General features: G+C 39.6%; 1 protein-coding gene across 1 annotated transcript in view; it reads left to right on the top strand.

Annotated features, from left to right (window-relative positions):
• ENPP3 (ectonucleotide pyrophosphatase/phosphodiesterase 3) overlaps positions 1-24,503 on the top strand; it is a 74,477-nt gene that overhangs the window by 19,883 nt on the left and 30,091 nt on the right. The window contains exons 5-14 of the mRNA XM_081942857.1: positions 8,957-9,054; positions 9,444-9,523; positions 13,930-14,049; positions 15,393-15,502; positions 17,083-17,148; positions 18,540-18,612; positions 19,860-19,968; positions 20,070-20,198; positions 20,595-20,626; positions 22,701-22,828. Coding sequence (XP_081798983.1) covers positions 8,957-9,054; positions 9,444-9,523; positions 13,930-14,049; positions 15,393-15,502; positions 17,083-17,148; positions 18,540-18,612; positions 19,860-19,968; positions 20,070-20,198; positions 20,595-20,626; positions 22,701-22,828 — 945 coding nt within the window. The remainder of the gene's footprint in view (positions 1-8,956; positions 9,055-9,443; positions 9,524-13,929; positions 14,050-15,392; positions 15,503-17,082; positions 17,149-18,539; positions 18,613-19,859; positions 19,969-20,069; positions 20,199-20,594; positions 20,627-22,700; positions 22,829-24,503) is intronic.

Here is a 24,503-nt window from a genome sequence, read left to right on the forward strand (position 1 = left end):
CACATCAAAAGGCCAACAGGAGCAGCTCTCCTATCAGGGTCCCCCTTCCCAGACAGGTATTACACTCTCTCAAATGGGCGCAGTCCCCGGTGATTTTGCAAGGGAGCTTGTTCAGAGAGCAAGTCTGACAGGATGTGGGGCACACATGCAGGACCTAGTGGCTCAGGGTCAGTGGTCCCTCGAAGTGGTCCCTCGAAGAGAGCCAAAACAGCATAAATTGGCTAGAATTGTGGGCGGTTCGCCTAGCCCTCAGACACTTCCACCACAAAGTTCAGGCCTGTCACATATTAGTCCTCACAGACAATACCATGACCAAGGCATAAACAGACAGAGGGGAACTCGTTCCTGGTCCCTGATGCAGGAATCCAACCTGTTGTCCCAGCCGGCAGAATCTCGCCTGTCATCTCTCAGGGCAGAACACATCTCAGGGGTCTCCAATGTCTAAGCAGACTGGCTGAGCCGGACAACGATAGATCAGGTGGAGTGGACCATCCATCCGAGCCTCTTCCATTGACTGACACTACGGTTCGGCCTTCCAGTCCTAGATCTGTTTGTGACGGCAGACAACAACCAGGTATCCAGGTATTACCCGAGGTTCATGGACCCCATGGCAGAAGGAGTGGATGTTCTCAGATGCCAGTGGCCCAGGGGCCTCCTGTACGCATTTCCTCCCCCTCATTCAGAGTGTAATTCAAAAAATGCTGGAGCAGGAGGGAGAACTGATGCTGCTAGCGCAGAATTGGCCACGCCGGCCTTGGTATGCTGATCTAGTGACTCTGTCAATCTCCACCCCATGGCCCATCCCATGGTCTCTCTTGTCTCTACACCAAGGGTCGGTTTGTCATCCTGACCCCCAGTGGCTGCAGTTAACCATATGGCGATTGAGCGGCAAGCCTTAACAGCCGATAACATCTCCCTCGATGTCATTGCTACCATTCAGGCATCACACAGAAGCTCTACTAACCGCATTTATGATGCCATGTGGCGGATGTTTGCTCTGTGGTGTCCCAACCAGACTGTTGACCCACTTAGGGCATCCATTCCGCAGATATTGGACTTCCTGCAGAGGGGACTTGATCAGGGACTTACCCCTAACATGCTATGCTGACAGGTGGCCGCTCTGGCCTCTGTTCTGGATGGCCTGGCTTCTGAACCTCTGCCTTCTCACCCCTTGATCCGGAGATTTCTCCGTGGAGCGTCCAACCTGCGTCCCCCTGCCATACATAGATATCCGACTTGGGACTTGCCTCGTGTCCTAGAGGCTTTGACTTTCGCGCCCTTTGAACCTATGAGATCCACTTCTTTGAAACTGTTGACCTTTAAAACACTGTTTTTGGTGGCTGTAACCTCAGCCAGACGTAATTCTGATTTGGCTGCTCTTTCAGTCAGGCATGACTTGTGCGTGTTCCATCCAGACCGAGTTGTTTTAAGACTGGACCCAACATTCATACTGAAGATCAATAGCTGTTTCCACCGAGGTCAGGAGTTGACCTTACCTGATTTTTGTCCGTCTCGAGAGAGAGTGCAAGTGGCACACTCTTGACGTACGTCGTGCCCTCAAGATCTACATCGACCACACCGCCTTGTTCTGCCACTCGGAAGCTCTCTTCATCTCCTTTCGCCAGGCCTCCTTGGGTACCAAGGCTTCATCGTCTAGTCTGGAGTGCTGGATAAGAGCCGGTATTAAACTGTCTTATGAACTTCAATCCATACAGGTCCCTGCAAACATTACAGCTCACTCTAAACGCAGCGCTGCGACATCTGCAGCTTGATCCACTCAAGCCACCTTGGAAAAAGTCTGCCGGGCGGCCACCTGGGCATCTCCCACCTTCTTCATACGTCATTACAAGTTGTGGACAAGTACGCATCGGCTGACGTGGTTTTTGAGCGCACGGTGCTACAACAAGTGCTTGTGCCCTAACAGACTTTTTTTACAATTTCCCACCCTAGTGGACAGCCCAGTCTTTGGTATGTCCCAGTCTAGCTGCTGTCTCTATGATAAAAGGAAAATGGGTGTTGGTTCTTACCTAATACACTCATTTTCTGGTAGAGACAGCAGCCAGCCCCGCCCTGGTATGGGTCATGCGAGGGAATTCCTTGTGCAGAGGAGAGAGATACAGTGACTATGGATTTTCACTTTTTGCTCACAATTCTCACTTGAGTCTACAGTTTTTCCTTCATCTGAAACTGGGGAGGAGTCACAAGGGCCCGATGACATCATAAGTGTAGACTCAGTCTGATTGATTAATGGACGGAGCATATCCCAGTCTGGCTGCTGTCTCTTCTCTACCAGAAAATGACTGTGTCAGGTAAGAACCAACGCCCATTTTAGTTCCCATGTGTTATAAGTCATCAACAGGAATTTGTTTTGTTCATAAAAGTATTTATTTCTTATTCATATCCTTGTTTTTGTTCAAAAGCTTGAATAACATACTGTATATAAATACTCCTAGTTCCTGCTTTTTCCCCACTGCAATAACCTTGTGTCATAGATCGGGCTGAGAGTGATTGGCCCAAACTCACCCAGAAAACTACTAAGGTGATGGTGGACTTGTATCTGGATCTTCAAGGTCAGTGTTTGTCATCCTCAGCAATTTCAAGAGATATGATTTCAACTCCCAGAATCCCCCAGCCTGCAATTGAAATCCACCCATCTCAATGTTGCTGCGGTTGAGAAACATTGTTCTAGATCCTAGTCTTTAATCCATATTCCACACTGCTGTTCATGCTACACCACCTGCAACACAACTTGCTTTGGAGAAGGAATAATAAAATGTAATAGAAACCCTGCAAGAAAATTAATGTTCTATCTGTGTATTGAGCAATCTATTACTATAGGTTTAATTTAATGTCTTAAGAATGAGGAAAGTAATATAAGCATCTTATAACCCTCATGTCACAGGGATTGTTAAAATATTAAAAATGCCATTATTATGCAGTCTTTATTAAAATGGAACATTTTTGTGAGCTGCGATGGCGCAGTGGTTAGAGTGTAATACTGCAGGCTACTTCTGCAAATAATCGTCTGCCAGCAGTTTGGCAGATCGAATCTCACCAGGTTCAAGGTTGATTCAGCCTTCCCTCTTTCCGAGGTTGGTAAAATGAGGACCCAGATTGTTGGAGGCAATTTGCTGATTCTATAAACTGCTTAGAGGGGGCTGTAAAGCCCTGGGAAGCGGTATATAAGTGCTATTGCTATTGCTAACATGCAATTAATCATCTTTCTAAATGATACTCTCACACCCACCCTTCCACTGCCCATCTATTGTCATAAAAATTACCTCTATCTTGGCTTCCACTTGAGTCAGCATTCTAACTGTGCAGGCTTTCCTCCTGCCATGATTTGCACTGAGTGCACAAATACTTGCAGAGAAGCTGATATGAGGTAGGAGGCCAGGAGAAAGTAGTCTGGAATTTGAGTGTTTTGTAACCACTTTTCTGTCTTGTTCTATGCTGTATAGTGAACACGATTTTGCTGTTTGCTTTCATTTTCCCAAGTTTGCTTTGAGTTGATCCAACCTTCAATGCTTCCCTTTGTATGTGCTCTGGGAAATTATGTCTGTTAGATATTTGCTCTAACTTCAGTGGTTTCCACCAAGGTCCTCTGTTCCGGCGGGAACAGAGGTTTAATCCTATTGGTCGAAGGGTCTGAGAGCTCCCTATAAAAGGGCTGCTGTCAGACTCAACCTTCGCTGGATTGTTCTCACTTGTTGTACTTAATAAAGAGCTGTTGTTACTGTTAAGCCTGTGTGTGCCTATCCATTACCCAATCTAACAATGTCTCTTGGCTTTCCTTCCTTTAAAACAATCCTTGTTATATCCTTGTCACATCAAAACTGGAACAATTGACCACACCTTCACTGTTTCCCTTTGCATGTGTTCTGGTAAATTGCCTCTTGACTTTCCTCATTTAGAACAATGCATGAGATTGATTTTAATGCATCATATCAAAACTGAAACTGAAGCTATGTTCAGGACATTTATACCTTGCTTGCATATCAGGCACAAGTAGCCAGATTCACTCGTGAAAGGTTCAAAATCAGCAAGTTTATTGTATTCTACTTGTATTACAAAAATCTCCTCAGACTGGTTGCCTTCCTTTGGTTCAGCCCAGATTGGGTGTAACGGTAGTAGTGGCAGCAGGAGGCTCCGCCCACCTGCCTGGATGCTTCTGTGCATGCGCAGAAGCAGCGTGTACAAGCGCACGCAAGACCACATCTGAACCGGTAGTAAAAAAATTGGCAACCCATCACTGGTCCAGATAAAGTTTCATGGAATTTAATTGGGGGAGGGGGATGTGTCAGGGTTGTGCCTCTTGCAGCTACACAAGGACTTAAGGCTAGTGACCTGCATGAATCCACCTCCCTGCCTAGCTGGAATTTCCCAACATTGTCTGAGGGAAATTTAGGACTATTTACACTATTATCACCATCTCCCTTTTACATATTTTTTTTGGGGGGGGGGGCAGAAGGAAAGTAAGGAAAACAGTGTATTTTTATGGTCAAAATAATGAATTCAAAGTTCAGTTGGGAACTTCTTGATCCTACCTTAGCACTGTACTGTTACCCTTGTATTGGTATTGACACACTTGGCAAAAACGCCCTTTAAATAAAAACCCAATTGTGAGTTCCACTCTCAGTTGGACAGCATTGTCCATCATATGAAGAGATGAGAAAGCACTCTTAGATTGCCCATTATATAATGTTTGTGATATTATAAGAGAGATGAATCAGTCTGCTACCCTACTCTGAGCATAGATCTCACGTCTTCCTTCTCAAATATTATATCTGATTTTAGCTTGTAATAATTGTATTTATGTATTTTTTATTTATTTATTTATTATTTATTTATTTATTTATTTATTTATTTATTTATTTATTTATTATTTACTTATTAAGTTTATATACAGCCCATCTCACTCTACAAGGTGACTCAGGTTGGTTTACAATTAAAACCATAAAAATACTAAAATAATAACAAGACTAGTAAAAAACTACAAAACCAAAAGCAAGAATGGTACAGTGGTTGCATCTTCCCACCATGTTTTGGCTTAACATTCCTAAGATGTTTAGCACATGGCACACTGTCTCTTTAAATAGCACTGCAAAAGTTTGTTTTGAGTCTCCTGGAAGGACAAACATCTTTGGGAGAGAAAGAATTACAGAAAAAAGCCAGCACGTTGACCCATTCTTCTATTACCATGTTTTCCCCAAAATATGACCTATTCAAAAAGTAAGGCCTAGCCCGATTTTGTTTTTTTGGGGAGACCTAATATAAGCTCTACCCCAAAAATTATATATATATATATATATATATATATATATATATATATATATATATGTGTGTGTGTGTGTGTGTGTGTGTGTGTGTGTGTGTGTGTGTGTGTGTGTGTGTGTGTGTGTGTGTGTGTGTGTGTGTGTGTGTGTATCTATACTAGTCTCCCTTTATTTATTTATCAGCACAAATACAACACACACACACACATGTTTTCATAGATTTCCATGGGAAAAGACCCGAATATAACAAGACCAGCATATATAATACACACACACACACACACACACACACACACACACACACACACACACAAAATAAGCCCTATTGAAGTGGGTGGGCTTAAATAAAAAGTTTTTTTAAAAATGAAGTGAGTGGGCATGGCCAGCACAGGAGGCAGCCCTTCCCTTCCCCGGTCACCTCAGGGCTGCTCAGTCCCTGCTTAGTCCACAGATCAGCTGAACTCCTCCGGCCGCTGCCTCCAGTAACTGTGGCTGCTTTTGCAGCCAGTTGTGGCTGCAAAAGAAGCCCTAGGCCAAGCAACGCACCCCACATGCCTCGCATCTTCCTTACCTAATGATGACAGTAACAGCAGGCAATTCCAATCACGGAACAGCTGCCTCGTGGGTGCCACTCTGGCAACTGCCTCCAGTGGCCATTTTTGCCATCAATTGCGGCGACAAAAGCAGCAGGAGGCCAAGCGATGCACCCCATGCACCTTGTACCGGCCTTCCAAAGGGTACAGTAGCAGCAGCTATCCACACATTTTGTTTTTTTGTCCTGACCCACGTGGCCCAGTACGCATTAAAAGTTAACATTTCAGAATTGTTATCATAGCTGCGGAGGAAAGTATTATGTGCAGGGAAATCTCCCCGACCACCACCTACAGATCGTTCTTTCAAAGAGGAGCCCTGCATAGATACACATCCAAAAATGCTTTCTCCATGGCTTCAGACTCCAGTCTTGCAGTCCTGTGCAGGGAAGGCAGACGTTGGCTCTGAAGCTGCAGCGGCAGAGCACTGCAAAAGCAGACTTCCGCAGCTACGGTAACATTTCTGAAAGGTTAACTTTTAACACCTTACTGCGTCACGTGGGTTGGGACAAAATAACAATTTAAAAAATGTGGATAGCTGCTGCTATGTACCCTTTGGAAGGCCAGTGTGAGGTGCGTGAGGTGCATTGCTTGGCCTCCTGATTTTGTGGCTGCAATCAATGGCAAAAATGGCCACACTTGCTGGAGACAGCAGCTGGAGGGGCACCCAAAGGAATTGCCTGCTGTGACTATCACCATTAGGTAAGGAGTGTGTGCGACGTCTGGGGTGCATCGCTTGGCCTCCGGTTTCTTTTGCGGACACAATTGGCCACGCTTGCTGGAGGTGGCGTCCTGAGCGGCACCCATGAATCAGCTGTTTTATGAATGGTGGGATGGCCTGTTGTGACCCTTTGGGAAGCTGGCACGAGGGGACGCTCAACCCGGCCCCACTTCATAGCAGTACATGGGGAAAAAATTACATCCCCTTGAAAAGAAGCTCTAGACCAGTGATGGCGAACCTTTTTTGGCTCCCGGGGCCACAAGTGGGAGGAGCGCAGGGGGGTCAAGTGCGGCCGTGCCGCACCCATAATGCAACGCGCGACCACCCCATTTTACATGGTTTTTTTGCCCTCCCCAGGCTCCAGGGGCTTTATAGGAGCCTGGGGAGGGCGAAAAGAGCCTCCCCCGACCCCCCGGAGGCCCTCTGGAGGCTTCAGGGACTGTCCAGAGGCTTCCCTGAAGCCTTCGGAGCACTTAAAACCACCCTCCGAGCAAACTGGAAGTGACTTCCAGGTTGCTCGGAGGGTCGTTTTAAGCGCTCCGAAGGCATCAGGGAAGCCTCGGACGGTCCCTGAAGCCTTCGGAGCGCTTAAAACCACCCTCCGAGCAAACTGGAAGTGACTTCTGGGTTGCTCGGAGGGTGGTTTTAAGCATTAAGCAGACGGTTTTGCCCTCCCTGGGCTCCTATAAAGCCTCTGGAGCCTGGGGAAGGCGAAAAATAGCTTTTTAAAAGGTGAACTCAGCTGGCCAGCGTGCGCATGCGCACTGGCCAGCTGACAGGGCAGCGCCTCGCGTGCCCTGACAAATGGCTCCGCGTGCCATTTGTGGCACGCGTGCCATAGGTTCGCCATCACGGCTCTAGACGGGTTTTTGGGTGGTCAAAAGAAAATAAGACCTGGTCTTATTTTGGGGGAAACACGGTATCTATTTTAAATCTTTCTGTCTAAAGTATCATATTCATTTGCATGCAATATTTAGTTTGAATCTTAAACTGAGATGTAATCAGCTGCCAAGAAACTGTTACTGAACTTTAATAACATATGCCTCCTCCAGTAAGGCTTGTCTTTAATGATATACCAATAGACTCCAGATACGAAGACCTATTTGACATAGTTGAACATCTGTAAGATTGAGTAAGTTTGAATTGAACATATGGCTATATGAATGCATTATTGCCCTTGTACCTTGCAGATTGCAGGGCAGTGAACACACTTTTTAAGCTATGTTGATAGTTCTTAAATGGATAAATCAATTGTGACATAATAAGGAAGTAGATTATATAGTGAAGGGTAACTGATTCGCAAGCTTGTGCTCTCCAGAAATGTTAAACTTCAACCCTCACCATGCAGACAAAGTTTAAATTCAAGTTAGGGAAGAATGAGTATTAAACGATCTTTTGCAACAAATTTTCACTTTTACTTGTTGTACCAATCCCAAGTTCTCTTCATTATTATGTATGCATGAGTTTTAATACTGGCTCAACACCAGTAACAATTCAAAAATGTCATCTAATTGTTCACCCACTTTTCCATATTCAGCATATTTTTGTAAACTTGGACTCTACCAAGTTGTCAGAATGCACAGGAAACTGAACCTTGATCACTAGGCTTCTGCAAAACTATAAACCTGATTCCCATTTCTGATCAGACTGATTGTTAAAAGAGCAACGTAGCTAATTTTAAAACCATTACAATCTGAATATTTTTATTTCACGTGTTTACAGTGTAACCTGTCCTCAAGCTTTCTTCTCTCTTTTTGTTTGCTTTTATAAAGTTTTGTTGGGCTGTATAGCTTTCAGCATTGTATCTTTTTTGTCAGGCACATTTTCCTCCCAGGGAATTAAAAGAAATGAGACAGAACACAGCTTGATCTAGTGTTTATTCCAGTTGTAGTGAGGTATTCAGATTGGCTTCCAGTGCAATTCATGATTACTATAAATTCTTTTACATCCTATATCAAAACACTGTACTCCTGAAATCGAGGAAATCCTAAGGTGTCAAAATGTTCCATAACCCTTTAACCCCCTTTTTTCCTGTAAAACTTTTAAAACCAATAAAACTTGGACAATAAAAAAAAAATCCCAAGGTGTCTGTCTGTCTATGTCTATCTGCCTGCCTGTCTGTCTGCCTGCCTGCCTGTCTCACTCTCTCTCTCTGAAAATCTACAGGATGACAAATATCCTAAAGGAATAGGGTGTCTGTCATTATGCTGATGAATCATGATGACCCTCAACTTGCACATTTTGACACTTCACACAAATACTCCAGATTGAAATGTATGCACGATTTTTGGAAATAATGTTTTTTTAGCAGGTAATTGCTATAATGCTACTAACACAAAGTAAATTATGTCTGTTGTGATTTCTTCTAGGTTTGATCGGTCCCCACTTATTCTTTTTTCAATGGATGGCTTTAGGGCTGAATATTTGGACAGCTGGGATTTTTTAATGCCCAATATTAATAAGCTTAGTAAGTAAGCACACAGTTTTAAGAATATTTATAATGAATGATAACTTTCTGCAACTTGAAAGATGCAACAAATTTTCACAGGATGGAGTGTCCTGCATAAGATAATCATTCTTTTCCTTCCTAGAGCAGTTGAATTGATTTCCTATAATTACACTGAATGGAAGTTGGCTTATTTCATCCTCATGCCCATATCTAACACTCTTTGAAGTGGGGGAAATGCCTCCAGGAAAAACCCACACGAGTTTGTGCTAAAATTTCTTGTCCTTTTCCAATTGGACTGAAATGTTTTGACTAGAGTAAGGGTGTGTGTGTGTGGGGGGGAGAGATGTGAAAAATCCCTCGATATAAAAATGTGTATTTCTCATTTTATATGTCCTATTTGATTGTAGAAACTTGTGGGACTCATGCCAAGTACATGAGAGCTGTTTATCCAACCAAAACCTTTGTAAACCACTACACTATTGTTACAGTAAGTATTTGCTTGGTCATTTACCATATACGTTTTATTTGCTATTATATGAATTGCTCCCTGTCCTTCAGTAATAAGAAGTTAAACAATATAAATGTTTCCTCAAACGCCCAATGCAAGCAAACAAAAAAGAAAAAAAAATCTAAAAGCAGTAGCAAAGAAGAAGCAGTTGAAATGGCAAGCTTTTTTCTTCATTTCTCTAAATTCCATCTATGAAAAATTGGTGGTCAGAGTGACTTTCAAATTCTTTTTGTGGGAAACAAGAATGGGATGCTCCTGAAGTTCATTTATGTAGTCTGGGAAGAGATACCTCTTGTAATCCTTTCTGTAGTTGAACACATCCAGAGAGGACCAGATTGGGAGAGGCCCCCATTTTGAATTTTGAGTTAATGTTATGGTCACTTTCAAAAAATGTTCTACCACTATGGCTTATATAGTGATTCACAAAACATCAATTTGCTGAAATACAAACAGGTTTCCCACAACTTCTCCCACAACCTCCTCGTTCTATCCATCAAGATTCTTCGTATTATTAGCAATTACTTTTTTTTCTTTGCTCTATCCAAATAGACCTACATCTAATGTAAGTGTTGGTCATCAATCATTAGTGTTTTCTAAATATGCTCCAGAATTCTAGTGAGACTCTCAGGCATGCTTGAAAATAAAATTTTACATTATATGCAGATTTTTTTTTCTGCAGGTAATTTGCAATTTATAATTATTAAATGTTAAATTAATAACTTTTTAAAATGAATGAGATATGAACATTCTGGGCATTTGAAATACTCACTAAATTAACAAACACTGGCTTTTTACTAAATACTTATTAGATCCACAGTTGCAAAGTGATAGTAAAAAGGAAGAAAGATATCAATGCCATGCAAGTGTAATACAAACAAATTAGCAGAAGGCAAATAAAGGTGACACAATAAAATATAATGTTTAAGTTAGGCATTTTAGAATGTCAACCAGGTATTATCTTTTCTAGTAAATTTGTTTCCACTTCTCTGCCAGATTTCTGGTCTCCTTTTCTTTTCTTTTGCAAAAAGATGTGTTTCTCCAGATGGATTCATACCTCCTTTTTGTGGATGGACAATGCTCTTTGGCTTAAATGCTAGCATTCAGAGAACTAAATTCACTGTTAGTATAGTGGATTCTGCAATAACTCTGGATCTTATGTGGTTTACTCGTGGGCATGAAATGGAATAGGGTATTGAGGGTTAACTGTCAGTAACTGTTTTTGAACTTTGTTGATGTTTAATAAATAAACGGCAAGTTATATTTTTTCTAGTTACACTGAGCTTGCTGTATATTCTAGACATATAGATTAAAAAGAAAACTACCCACAATAATTTTCCAACAATATTATCTTCTGCAGTAGCTTCTATTGTTAATTGGATATCCAGCAAGTGTCAATAATCACTAACTTTGTTAGAAGGAACCAGGCAATAGGGAATGGTAAGTTAGATGACTGGCTAGTTTCAATAACTTAACCAAATTTTGAATCACTATGACTGTCCTCAACTTGTTACAATTAGGCATGACCCAAGAACCTTACATGTTTGGTTTGACTATAAATCCCTGAATTGTGAAATAGATCACAATTTTAAACTATACAAATAGAATCCTGGTTCTTGCTCGATCCTTGAATTAGTGAAATTGGAAAAACTGTAAAAAGTTGATCTTTCATTAAAAAAAAGGAATGTTATATGGGTATGCTAGCTTGATAGTGGCTCCCAGTGCAAACAATCTCTGCCACCTTTTGAAGAGTGATAAGCCCATCTCTATTTAAAAATATTTATAAGGCTTTGTTGCATTTGCCAGCCAATATATAGGAGGATCATTTTGTTACCTTATATAGTCAAGTGGACATTTTGGGTTGGTGTGAACTCTCGTTTTGGCTTCTAGTCTCATATTCAGAAAATAGAAATGTAATTAAGCAGCTTAGACCAGGAAAATCCCCAGGTTTAAATCTTAGTACATATGAAGTAATAAAATAATTTTGAATGATGGATCTTGGTGGTAGCTTCACTCTTCCCAGCAATAGATTTTTTAATCAGATCTATAAAGTGCATACTAAATATTTACAGAATAAATTAATTTACTGGATTGAATCTGAAGACATTCTAATAGATGAACAGGCAGGGTTTACAACAGGTCAATCAAAATTAAGCCATGCTACGGTGCTGTAATGCCTAGTTTCATAAGTTCATTAATAAATCTAGACAGTTCCTTTATGCAACATTTATTGACTTCAGGTCCACTTTCAACATGTTTAAATGGTGGCATAAATTAAAAAACATAGTTAAATATCTACTTTTGATGCTCATTAAAATATATGAGAATACCAAACTGAAGATCAGGTATAGCAATCAAGGAAATACCAGTAAAGAGGGGAGTTACAGCGATTGGCTCCAGTTTTATCCAATTACTATATATATTAGACAGTTTCTCACCTAAGTAACTTTACATTTTATCCTCTTAAATTAGCCGATGTTGCAATCTTCAATTAGCCTGGTGTCTTGTGGAGACATACTTCGGTATCAATACACAAAAAAGGATACACATACAGACTTCAAAGAAACACATTTCTCTCTAGCTGTCCTTGGGCAAGAGAGGGAGTCTATCACAGATAGCATTTTGACATTCCTTTCTGCCTGCAATGAAGGGGAGGTTTTAGAATAAGCTTTCATCTTTAGGTGCGATATTTTTGGCTTGTAACTAATTTTTATAATTATGTGTAGAGTGTTGCTATGTATGAAATCATAATCTTCCCTATGATTCCTTTGTTTGCTTTCTGTAACCACCCATTTTTGTAACCAATAAAAGGGGGGCGCGTTGGCAAAAGTCGGCGTGCTTCCATCCCGAGAAAACTTTCTCAGAATTGGTTTGTTTCATGGAAGACCCTCCGGTGAATCTTACAAGCCCATAAGCATATCACTTTATTATTGCATGTCGTTCATGCATAGTGTATCATTGCCATCAGTATTAACTTCCATTAGCCTTAAAAGAGCCTCGAGATAAATCTAGCATTATTGTACAGAGAAGGAACCAGTAATAAATTATTCTAGGATTCTCGCTTTTGCCAAATGCCAAAGAGATGCTGGAACTTGGGTTGGCAATCCACTGAGCAGATTAAGAGCTTTAAATATTTAGGGATAATTTTTCAAACTGCAGGGAGCAGAAATGCCCATCTGGATTATTTATCTCACAATGCACAGATTTCTATGCATCAGCTATTCAAACATTGTCTCCCCCCCCATCACAGTTTATCCTTCTTGCAATTAAATTGTTTGTAGCTAAAGCCTGAGTACTACTGCTACATGGGGCTCAACTGGGAACATATAGCAACATGATTAACTTAGAAACAATTCAAACAAAATTTTGGGGAAGAATTTTCTGTGTTACCAGCAGAGCTTTGGGAAGCTGGAGTCAATAAACTTGAATCCAATCTCCAATATCCAAAATATATTTTTCACTTACTGGTTAAAAGTGTACCACAGTTGTATAGTAGTATAGATTGACCCATTTATGCTAGGAGACCATTTCAAATCGTCTTGGAAACCTATCCAAAAGAAACTGAGTCATTATGGCTTTTCCAGTGATAACTTCTTATGTGAGTCAAGTCTACCATACCTGGACTACAAAAGCAAGATCAAGCAAGACTAATATTAGGACAAAGGATCTTAGATAGAGAATGCCTAAAAGAAATTGCTGCTTTTCTCACAACATAATTGTAAACAAAACCAAATTTCAGTGCCTAAACCAGTTTCATATTTATTTCACATCACAGTCCCTAATTTCAGGGTAAATGTGATGCTGCAACCTTCGTAAGTACATACCAGTTGCAAAGCATTCAAATTTTGAACACATGACTATGGAGATGCCACATTAGTTGCAAAATTCAATCATAACTTCAAATAGTTGCTAAAACAATGGTTGTATGTCGATGGTTGTATGTATTCATTTCATTATTGGATTGTTTTCACAGAGCATTTGTGATTAAGGAAGGTTGGGATTTTTAATTATATGGAAAAGTTTTTATGAATCGAGGAACCACTCCGGCTTAGCCAGTTGTCTGCCGATCATAGAGGAGGATGCAAAAGGACTGTCATTTGCACACACTGCACTTCTTCTGAATATAATTGGAATATCATTGTTTTGTATAACATACACCGGAGGTGTATTTCTTTTAGAAGACGTTTAAGTCTTTCTACTCTTACCGTGTAGCAAGAATAGAATAGAACAACAGCGTTGGAAAGGATCTTGGAGATCTTCTAGTCTAACCCCCCTGCTCAAGCAGGAAATCCTATACCATTTCAGCAGTGCACTCCAATAGCACAAATCCTAGAGGAAAAGTTAAACAGCTCATTTATCTGCAGTAATATGTGTCTGTTTTTCTTTAGGGCTTGTATCCAGAAACCCACGGCATCATTGACAATAATATATATGATGTACATTTAAATCAGACCTTCTCACTTTCTGGAAGTAACATGAGAAATCCTGCCTGGTGGGGTGGACAACCTGTATGTATCTTTAGTTTTGTTCCTTGGTGTAGATATACTTGATTTCCCAATAGCAAATTATATTGTTGTATTAAAATAACAGTAATGCAAACAGACTTCATATATAACTTCAAGGCAGCAGGCTATGAAGATATTGTAATTCCTTAGTAAGGAAACAGAAATAGGGATGGTCCCAGTGAAAAAAAAATCAACCTGGCTTTATAGATTTCAGTTTTGATTGGCCCATAGTAAAGCACATTTAGTTTTTAAAAATTGCTGATGAGTGAGTACAGGCAGTCTTAGATGAAGAAAGATTTTAACCAAAATTTGCATCACTCCGCTTAACAACTATTTCCCACAACACTGTCAAATAATTTACTAAGACTCTATTACTATTATTCTTCTCTTCCTCCCTAGTATTTATCTCTTCCTACTTATGACTATAGTCATGTTGCTTGTATCTTTCAATTTATATTGTTTTGAATTGTTTCCTAATACAATTTGATAGTAACCTTGACTAACACTAAGTGTTGTATCTTTTTATTCTTGATGAATGTATTTAATTCTCCTTATGTACACTGAGAGCATATACATCAAAGACAAATTCCTTTTGTGTCCAATCACACTTGGCCAATAAAGAATTCTGTTCTGTTCTGTTCTATTCTATTCTATTCTACTCTATTCTATTCTATTCTATTCTATATGGGAACATATTATCATATTTGTACTTCTGCATATCAGGGAACAACATCAAAGTTGTAACCAAAGTTCCTTGTAAAGTTTGAATGTATAAGTTTCATATTTTAAAACTAGGTTATGGGAAAAATTGATTTCCAGCAAAGAGCATCCAATTAAGAAGAAACTCCTTTGAATTCAATCTCTCACCATCCAAATTTTGGACACATGACTGTCGAGATGCTGCAACCATTGCAAAGATCAGTCCTAAGTAACTATTGTAACTTCAGCGAAGGAAAAAATGATCTGACTCAAAATGGCGGACAACATTCTCCTTCCTTGAGCAGTCGAGCCTCTGAAACTGCACAACACATTCATGAACTGCTGAAAAAAGGTTGCATGCTGAATTAAAAATGCACACACTACTTTGTGACCCTCGTGAAAGCTTTAACACTTCATTGGTTCAAGAAAGGAGAATGTCATCAACTATTTTGAGTCAGATCATGCTGCTAACAGCTGTCTGGCACATTAACTATTGTAACAGGTTAACTCTCTGCCATTTTGTAACAGACAGCCCTATAGGTCCTCTTTAAATTGCACACCTGGGGACTGCTTGTTGAGACCTTGAGACGTGAGGTTTTACAGTTGGCTCATTTTTAAGATACTGATGCTGTGCACACTTCTTGCAGATTTGGAATACAGCAACCTACCAAGGTTTGAAAGCAGCCACCTACTTTTGGCCTGGATCTGAAGTAAAAATAAATGGATCTTACCCAACCATATACAAAGTTTATAACAAGTGAGTTAAAGACGAAAAAAATAATTTGGTTCTATCTAGTAGTGGGATTCAAAAACTTTTACTACCAATTCTGTGGGCATGGCTTGGTGGACGTGGTGTGGCTTGGCGGACGTGGCTTGATAGGCGTGGCAGGGGAAGGATACTGTAAAATCCCCATTCCCTCCCCACTCCAGGGGAAGGTTACTGCAAAATCCCCATTTCCTCCCAATCAGTTGGGACTCGGGAGGCAGAGGGGGCGAGGCCAGTCAGAAGTGGTATTTACTGATTCTCTGAACTACTCAAAATTTCCACTATCGGTTCTCCAGAACTGGTCAGAACCTGCTGAATACCACCTCTGGTTCTATCAGCTGCAGATTTTTTAATGGGGATATACTTTTTTAATCAATAGGACACACGAAGTGCTGGAAAATGTATTACAGTAATGGAAAACTGGTACTAAATTGACATTTCATTCATTTTACAGTTTCCAAATCATTATTTAGTAAGCCTTTACCACGAATGGTATCCTTGAATGAAGCTCAACTATTGCTGTGGTTGATTTGAATGGGTGCTTCATTCATGCAGCCATTGAAGTATCTCTTCAACGATCTGCATGGTCCTTCCCATTCCCACACATTAAATAATGTCAGCATTAAGAAATATTATGTATTATAAATACATAAAGGGAACATATATCAGGCTGGGTTTGAAGAATGTGAGAGGGATACTTTTCATTCTTCTGTCATGTGCAACAATTGCCTAAAAGAAGGTTGGCACCTTTTTCATTCCTGGCATTAGCATAAAAATGTTCTGTTGGCTTGAAGGGCATCTGGTAACTGAGAGGGTGTGGGAGAGGTGACATCTCTCACCTCTGACATCTTGCTGCCTCCTGCTGGTTGAGACATTTTCTCGCTCTGCTTAATTGAAGAGTCAGCCTTAAGCTTAAACTTCCTAGGAAAAATACAGCTTCTGTTCTACTTTATTCAATGGGCTTTCCATCTCAATAGTGACAGGCTTTATAATACTAATGTTGTTGTTTTATAAATATTGCATGATGGAGAATACTGGATATATTAAGTGGTGATATTATTTTGGCGAGAAATTCATATTTCAGGCCACTGAGGATGCACTCAAAATGTCTCTGGTTTGCTTTCACATTTTGAAACCATTTTTCTTCTCCTGCCTGCCATGTTCTGCCGACTCCATTCCAAACAAGAGGACAGGCGGGCCACATGAGAAGAGTATTTTATGTCTTGATTGTTGCAGGGAATTGGAAGGGGCTATGATTTGCTTGGGCCTTTTTTTTGGTATATATTACTTTTACAGCAGCTTTTACTCTTACTACAGTGTTTACATTTGATTTATGTTCACATTGCAGCATAAAGTCTACCTAGTTGCGGCTTTGCGTTTGCAATGATCAACTTGGTTTTTGCTGTCACTCACAAAACAATTAACCAATATTTCATCATGGGAAGGTTGGAAAGTGCTGATTGTCTTATTTGCTATTGGCGTAAAAACATGTTGTTGACATGTCCACTAAAACAAAGTTCTCCTTATCGCCATGATGCTTTCCTTCTAAATAATATTTTTATTCCTTGCAGCTCAATTTCATTTGAAGCAAGAGTTATGGAGGTGCTGCAATGGCTAGATCTCCCCAAATCTGTGAGGTAATAGCCACGAAAGCTTATGAAACAACATTCTTTGTTCTGTAGGAAGTTAGCACCCACCCTCTCCTAGAAAAATGAAATATTTCAGGAAATATTAAAAGGGCAGAATATTTCTCCTAAAAGGGAGGCAGAAACTCACCCCCACCCAATCTTTGTCAATGGGCCATTAAGGCCTGGGTCAGTCTATTCTACATAACAAAGATCTACTTCCTTCAGGCAGAGCCATAATAGGAATCCGAAAGCCCTTTCATTACATCATCACCCAGCAAGGCTCAACCAAGCTTGGGACTCAAAAACACAAGCTACAAAGTTACCCCTGCATGGCCCCATGGGAGTCTAACAACCAATCAGAATAAAAACTCAAATTCAAATCTCAGCAGAGGGTATAAATCTCTCTCTCTCTCCACTCCACGTGCCTTTCTGCCCAGGACCTAAAACCATGTAATCCTGTCCACCATTAAAACCATCTTTCCAAACAGCCATCGTTGTTTCCAGTGTCTTTCTTCCCACCTGGAACCGAACCTGGATGGACATTTCTTCCAAAAGTTCTTATAAAATGCTAAGCGAGGCAGCTAATTATATGCTGTCAACCAGTGGTGGGTTCCGGATTCTGTTGCAACCGGTAGGGTGCAATGGGGCCGGACGTCCACCACATGCAAGCGCTCAGAGTGCGTATGCGTACTTACCCCTGTGACGCTCCTGCTGCTTGGTGTCGCGTCACGGAGGTGCAGTACACTCCATGCGCGGAAGCCCCGATCAGCTCAAATACAGGTAAGGAGCACAGGCGGGCAGGTGGGCCCTGCGGAGCACCATACCAGAAAAGTACCTGATGCTCCCAGCAGGCACCGGTACGCCCGTACCAGGGTGTACCGGTCGTATCCCACCACTGCTCTCAACTAAGAAGCATGGTTTCTCTTACTGTCATCCGCTCCTCACCCCAATTTTTAAATCTTTAAAAGCTAAATGTTGCCAACTCCTTACATCTCCTCTGAGGTGACTTGAACTGAACTGCAAAAATCTGCTAATCACTGGTTGGCAGAAAGTAGTACCAAAACCTCTAACCTCCTTGAGTCCCATCTTGTAGTTGATCCAGATTTTCCCCCATTTGTTCCATTTCTAGAGCTGACACCAGAATGAGAGAAAACAATCCAGGCAGCTATCTGGTTCTGGGGATGTTTGCTCCATGTTGTCCTTTGTTTTCAGTAATTTCCTCTCCTATTTTTTCCTCTCCTTGCTAGTTCAGTGTTTGATCTGACTCTGAACTTTTAGCTCTAGGAGAGGATAGCAGCCACCACTGAGGTGCAATTTATCTGGGCAACATGTTAATTAATAATGTATATTTGGATGAGGTGAAATTTCTTAAAATAATAGCCTTTCTTTTTCACCTGCAGGCCAGATTTCTTCACATTGTATATTGAGGAGCCGGACACAACTGGACATAAATATGGGCCTGTTGGTGTAGAAGTAAGCATCTTTTTTTATTATCTCTCCCACCCTCATTCTTATTTAAAGGGGTGGGGCTTAAGCTAAACTTTACTTGGTATACATTACAGATAAAAGGTAACAATGACACATGTTCTTTTTCTTTGTTAGACATAAAAATACTGGTGGAATAATATATGTAAAAGCTGAGCTGTTCCACGTTAAACGCCAAACAGTATTTTTATTGCATTGTACAGGTAGTTCTTGACTTGCAGTAGTTCATTTAGTGACTGTTTGAAATTACAACAGCACTTAAAGAGACTTATAACCATTTTTCACCCTTGCAACCATTGTAGCATCCTCAGGGTCAGGTGATCCAAATTCAGACCCTTGGCAACTGAATCATATTTTTTTATAACGGTATCCCTGGGTCATATGATCACCTTTTGCGACCTTCTGACAAGCAAAGTGTCAGAATATGGGGAAGGCAGATTCACTTAGCAACCTTTTTAGAAACTTAACAACTGCACTGATTCACTTGACAACTGTGGCAAGAAAGATCGTAAAATGGGGCAAAACTAACTTAACAACTGTCTCACTTAGCAACAGAAATTTTGGGCTCAATTGTCTTCCTAATTTAGGTTTTATAGGTAGTCCTCTCATACTCTGAGCCTTTAGGAAGTGATGCACTACATTCAGTGGTGGGTTTCAATTTATGTTACTACCAGTTTGCTTGTGTGCACGCATACTCGCGCGATGGTTCTGCGTATGCGCAGAAGCGTTCGGGTGGGTGGGTGGAGCTTCCTTCCGCCGCCACTATCGGTTCGCTCGATCAAGGGCAAATCAGCAGAAACCCACCACTGACTATTTTGCACTCTCCCATTATCTCAGGAAACAGGGGAAAAATAATAAGGATGCAAGCAGGCAAAGTTTAGGTCAATTTGCAAGTCATGTGTTCTAACTCAATTTTTATTTTTGCTATATTAATTGTTTACTATTTATTATCATAAAATAAATAATAAAATGATTACTGGACAGTGTAGAACAACTATAAATATTGCGCGGGGTGGGGGATGGAATTACATTTTACTCTGACAAATGTAATACATACAAATGCTTATTACTTTTCTAAATATAATCCAATTAAGAATTAGGAACCAATAATACAACCTGTAACTCAAAAATATTTTCTATTTATTATTGCATTGTTTATTGTGATACACCTGATTGCAAACTTTGATTTAACATGTATGATAAGATGCCAGTTACCCTTTTTCTCCTTGGCATAGATAATTAAGACTTTACAAATGGCAGATCGGGTCCTGGGAATGCTGATGGAAGGCCTAAAGCAAAGGAATCTGCACAATTGTGTCAATCTTATCCTTCTGGCTGATCATGGTAACATTGCTTTATGCTTCACTTTTTTAATAAAGAGCTTTGTCAACCTTGGGAATTCAATATTTGTTCAATTACCTACCATTTTCCTCTCCTTTCTTTAGGCATGGACGCAATATCCTGTAACCGGCTGGAGTACATGGTTGATTATTTTAATCCAGTTGATTTTTACATGTATGAAGGGCCGGCACCTCGTATTCGATCAAAAAATGTTCCAAAAGACTTTTTTACATGTAAGTTCAGACCACGACTTCATAAAGCTGTAGGATTTAAGTGAGAAGCTTTGTAGAACATTCAGTTCTAGGGCATCTTCCTTGCTTAGAGTTATGTCACCTGCTACCCAAAAGAATTTGTGGTGCTTGAATCTCTTTTTTTCAATGGCTGTAACCCCCACAAATTTCATGACTAAAATTAGGTGGCAAACTACGGAATAATGTAAATACGGTTTTCACATGAAAGCTAAAGCCAATGGCTGCAAATACCATTGGATAAGTATTTTTAAAGGGTTTAATATCTTAAAAACTACCGTGGGTTTGATGCACCATATTTGAAGGAGACAAACTGATAGTTTTAACATTTGAAAGAAATACATTATACATACTGCATAACATTTCTTTTCTTCCAAACAGTTGATTCTGACACAATTGTTAAAAACCTTACCGTGAGTATGTTTTTATTCTTTTTCTTCCTAAGAAAATAATAGTCCAAGCATTTTGTGAAGGCATCACTACTGAAATGTAATTTCTTTAGCACATTGTTAATGTTTTCTTTGAGAGAGGCGGTGCATAGAACTGAATGAAGTTTATGAACTAATGAAGGTTAGATGAAAGATTCCGACTCTTGCATTGCTTCATAATAGAACTGGCTGTGTTCTGTTGTCATACGTTTAGGGCCAATTTAGATATTGCAGCTATTGAATTCAGCCAGTTAGTCATTGTTCATCTTATATACCATTATATAAGATATACCATTTTCACCAAAGGGAATGTTACCGCATACTGACTGAAAGATTGCCCTGACTTCCGAATCCATCATGCTCTTTGTTTTCTTGTCTTGACCCTGAAAAAAATTGCATGTAGTACGCTTTTACATTTTCAGAAAGCTTTCCATGTTTAAGTCCATGTCATATAGTTGATGGGTCATGTTCTGTTCACTTGTGGTTTAACTGAAACATGTTTTGACCAGTGATGCCTAACATTTGAATGTGAATATATCTTACTCTCGTTTTAAAAGGCAACCATCATATAGAAGATAAAGTAAATTACACTATTTTCCTTAATGTTCATACTATTGTTTCACATAATTATGATAGATGTAAAGCTAAAATTGCTAGATTCAGTCTACCTTAGAAAAAAAACACCAACCCTTAAGGTCTGTGACTGTGATTTTTAGAGGATGGAGAAGTTTTGAATGATCAATGAATCAATACCTTCTGAAACAGGTTGCAATTTACATATTCTTAATCTGTTTCCCTGAGTTTGTGAGCTAGCTAGTTAGATGTAGTCTTCAACTTACAACCAGTCACTTAACAACCATTCAAAATTACAGTAGACCTACTGTATCTGGAAGGTATTTAGAAGCCATATTTGAAGTTCTGATGACTGAGCACACCATGGTCACATGATTACCCTTCGGGCACTTGGTAATTGGGCTATATGTATTTGCTATTTGCAATGTCTTGAACATAATGATTCACCATCACAAAAAAGGCTGTAAAATTGGGTCAGTCATGTTTTATAATCCATGTTACAACTGTTTAACTGAAACATGTTTTGACCAGTGATGCCTAATATTTGAATGTGAATATATCTTACTCTCGTTTTAAAAGGCAACCATCATATAGAAGATAAAGTAAATTACACTATTTTCCTTAATGTTCATACTATTGTTTCACATAATTATGATAGATGTAAAGCTAAAATTGCTAGATTCAGTCTACCTTAGAAAAAAAACACCAACCCTTAAGGTCTGTGACTGTGATTTTTAGAGGATGGAGAAGTTTTGAATGATCAATGAATCAATACCTTCTGAAACAGGTTGCAATTTACATATTCTTAATCTGTTTCCCTGAGTTTGTGAGCTAGCTAGTTAGATGTAGTCTTCAACTTACAACCAGTCACTTAACAACCATTCAAAATTACAGTAGACCTACTGTATCTGGAAGGTATTTAGAAGCCATATTTGAAGTTCTGATGACTGAGCACACCATGGTCACATGATTACCCTTCGGGCACTTGGTAATTGGGCTATATGTATTTGCTATTTGCAATGTCTTGAACATAATGATTCACCATCACAAAAAAGGCTGTAAAATTGGGTCAGTCATGTTTTATAATCCATGTTACAACTGTTACTAATTATGTCCTTAATCAGCAGATTCCCTTATGGTTCTAATTTGAGGACTACTGATAGATTGGCAGACATACATACAGACATACAACACACACACAACACAGAGAGAGCCCTATTGAAGTAATTAACTGGGTTTATGGAGCATTTCATCCACCCATTGGTTTCACTGTAACGCATAATAAAAAGTAATCTAGCATTCCTTTATCAATTGGATTCTTGTTTCTAGAGATTCTTTTGGAGAATTTACAAAAGGTCCTTTTGCAAAGAAAGTAAGATGGACAACCTAGCGATATTTGCATTGAAAACATGGTTTTTTTTTTCTTATTTTATTTTTTAATTCTCTGATACTGCAAAACTTATCATTTTCACTTTGACATTTTCAGTGCCAAAAGCCAAAACAACACTTTAAAGCTTACTTGAGCAAAGACCTTCCAAAGAGACTACATTATGCCAACAACGTTCGTATCGACAAAGTTAATCTTATGATTGATCAACAGTGGATGGCTGTGAGGTATTGTATAGAGACCAAAATGTAGACATTGCTTAGCTTTTCATTGAATGATAAAATGAGGCCAGTTTTAGATGTACGGTAGGAAGACAACAAAATGTTATTTTTAAAATGTACATTGACTTATAAATGTAGAAGTTTTATTTTATTATCTACTTGATTCCAAATGAGGATGAATATGTTGCCCTCAATGACTGCATGAAACTTATCAGGCATAACAGGTAAGGATAGACAAGGTCAAGACAAATGAAGAGAGAAAAACACTTCTTTGGGTGATTGTACTTCTTCTCTCTCAGGATAATAGAGGGATCTTGTCTCAGCAATATTCTAAAGCCAGATGAAGCTTTATTTAGAAATCATAACCTGTATTATGACCAGGTTCGGCTGGCCTGGAAGTGCTCTGTAGATCTGAATTATGAAAGATTTATGACAGACTTATATTAGGCTGAAATGATAACGTGTCCGCAGAAGGCTTATCTTCTGAGTTAGAAAACAATTGCAAGACTGGTTCCTCTTGTGAGAAGAGACAAAACATAGGTAGTCCTTGACTTACGACCACAATCGAGCCCAACATTTCTGTTGCTAAGCGAGAGGGCTGTTAAGGGAGTTTTGCCCCATTTTACAACCTTTCTTGTCACAGTTGTTAAGGGAATCACTGCAGTTGTTAACTTAGTAACATGGTTGTTTAGTGAATCTGGCTTCCCTATTAACATTGCTGGTTGGAAGGTCGCAAAAAGGGATCACATGGCCTTGGATACTGTAACCGTCATAAATATGAATCAGTTTCCAAACATCTGAATTTTGATATTTCACCATAGGGATGCTGCAGTGGTTGTAAGTGTGAAAAACGGTTATAAGTCAATTATTTTAGTGACATTGTAATTTCGAATGGTCAGTAAATAAACTGTTGTAAGTTGAGGACTACCTTTATAGAAAAACGACTGACTTCTCCTCAGTGACTTCCTTATCCCAGTCCTCTGCTGTATGCTGCAAATTCTAAATGTTTGAGAAGGTAATCCCACCAGGGCCTTGTCTTTGTTAATAGTAAATTTTAGGATCAGAATAATTAATATTAAAACCAACACCATGCTCTTCCTATAGCTTGTTGTCACTATAGGAAGAAGGATTATAGGTGAAGTTACAGTCTCAAGCTTTTGAACTTTGTACTTCCTGAATTCATCTGATGGCCAGGAGTAGGCAGGTGGAAATTAGATAAAGCAGAGATGGAAAACAACGCTCTGTGGCACTGATAACAAAGTCTAATACTCAGCGATGCTGAAAGTTGTAAATCAGCAACTAATATAAGACTGCATTCCTAAGGATCCTTTGGGTTTACACAGTTTTCATATGGAATTTTTTCCTTGCTTTAAGTCCTGTCTTTGGTCAGTTTGGCATTAAGAGACCCTCTTTGCATTCAACCTAGGTTTTTTTTTTAAATTGTGCTAATTAATTTTACTTTGTTATTTTTAGTTTATTACTTTACAGGGTTGTTGTTGTTGTTATTTTAATTTCTCTGTAAACTGTTATAGGAGTAGTTATAAAGTGTACATTTCCCAAATAAGTGGAAAAAGTGATAATTCATAATATGAAAAATCTGCAAGGAAATACATATACTTTTCTTGTTGAGTAATTTTGCATTAGTTCCAGCCAATTCAGAAGAATTATTATAACACCCTAT

This window comes from Natrix helvetica (assembly GCF_964273705.1).
Source record: "Natrix helvetica genome assembly, chromosome: 2".
Classification (NCBI taxonomy): Eukaryota; Metazoa; Chordata; class Lepidosauria; order Squamata; family Natricidae; genus Natrix; species Natrix helvetica.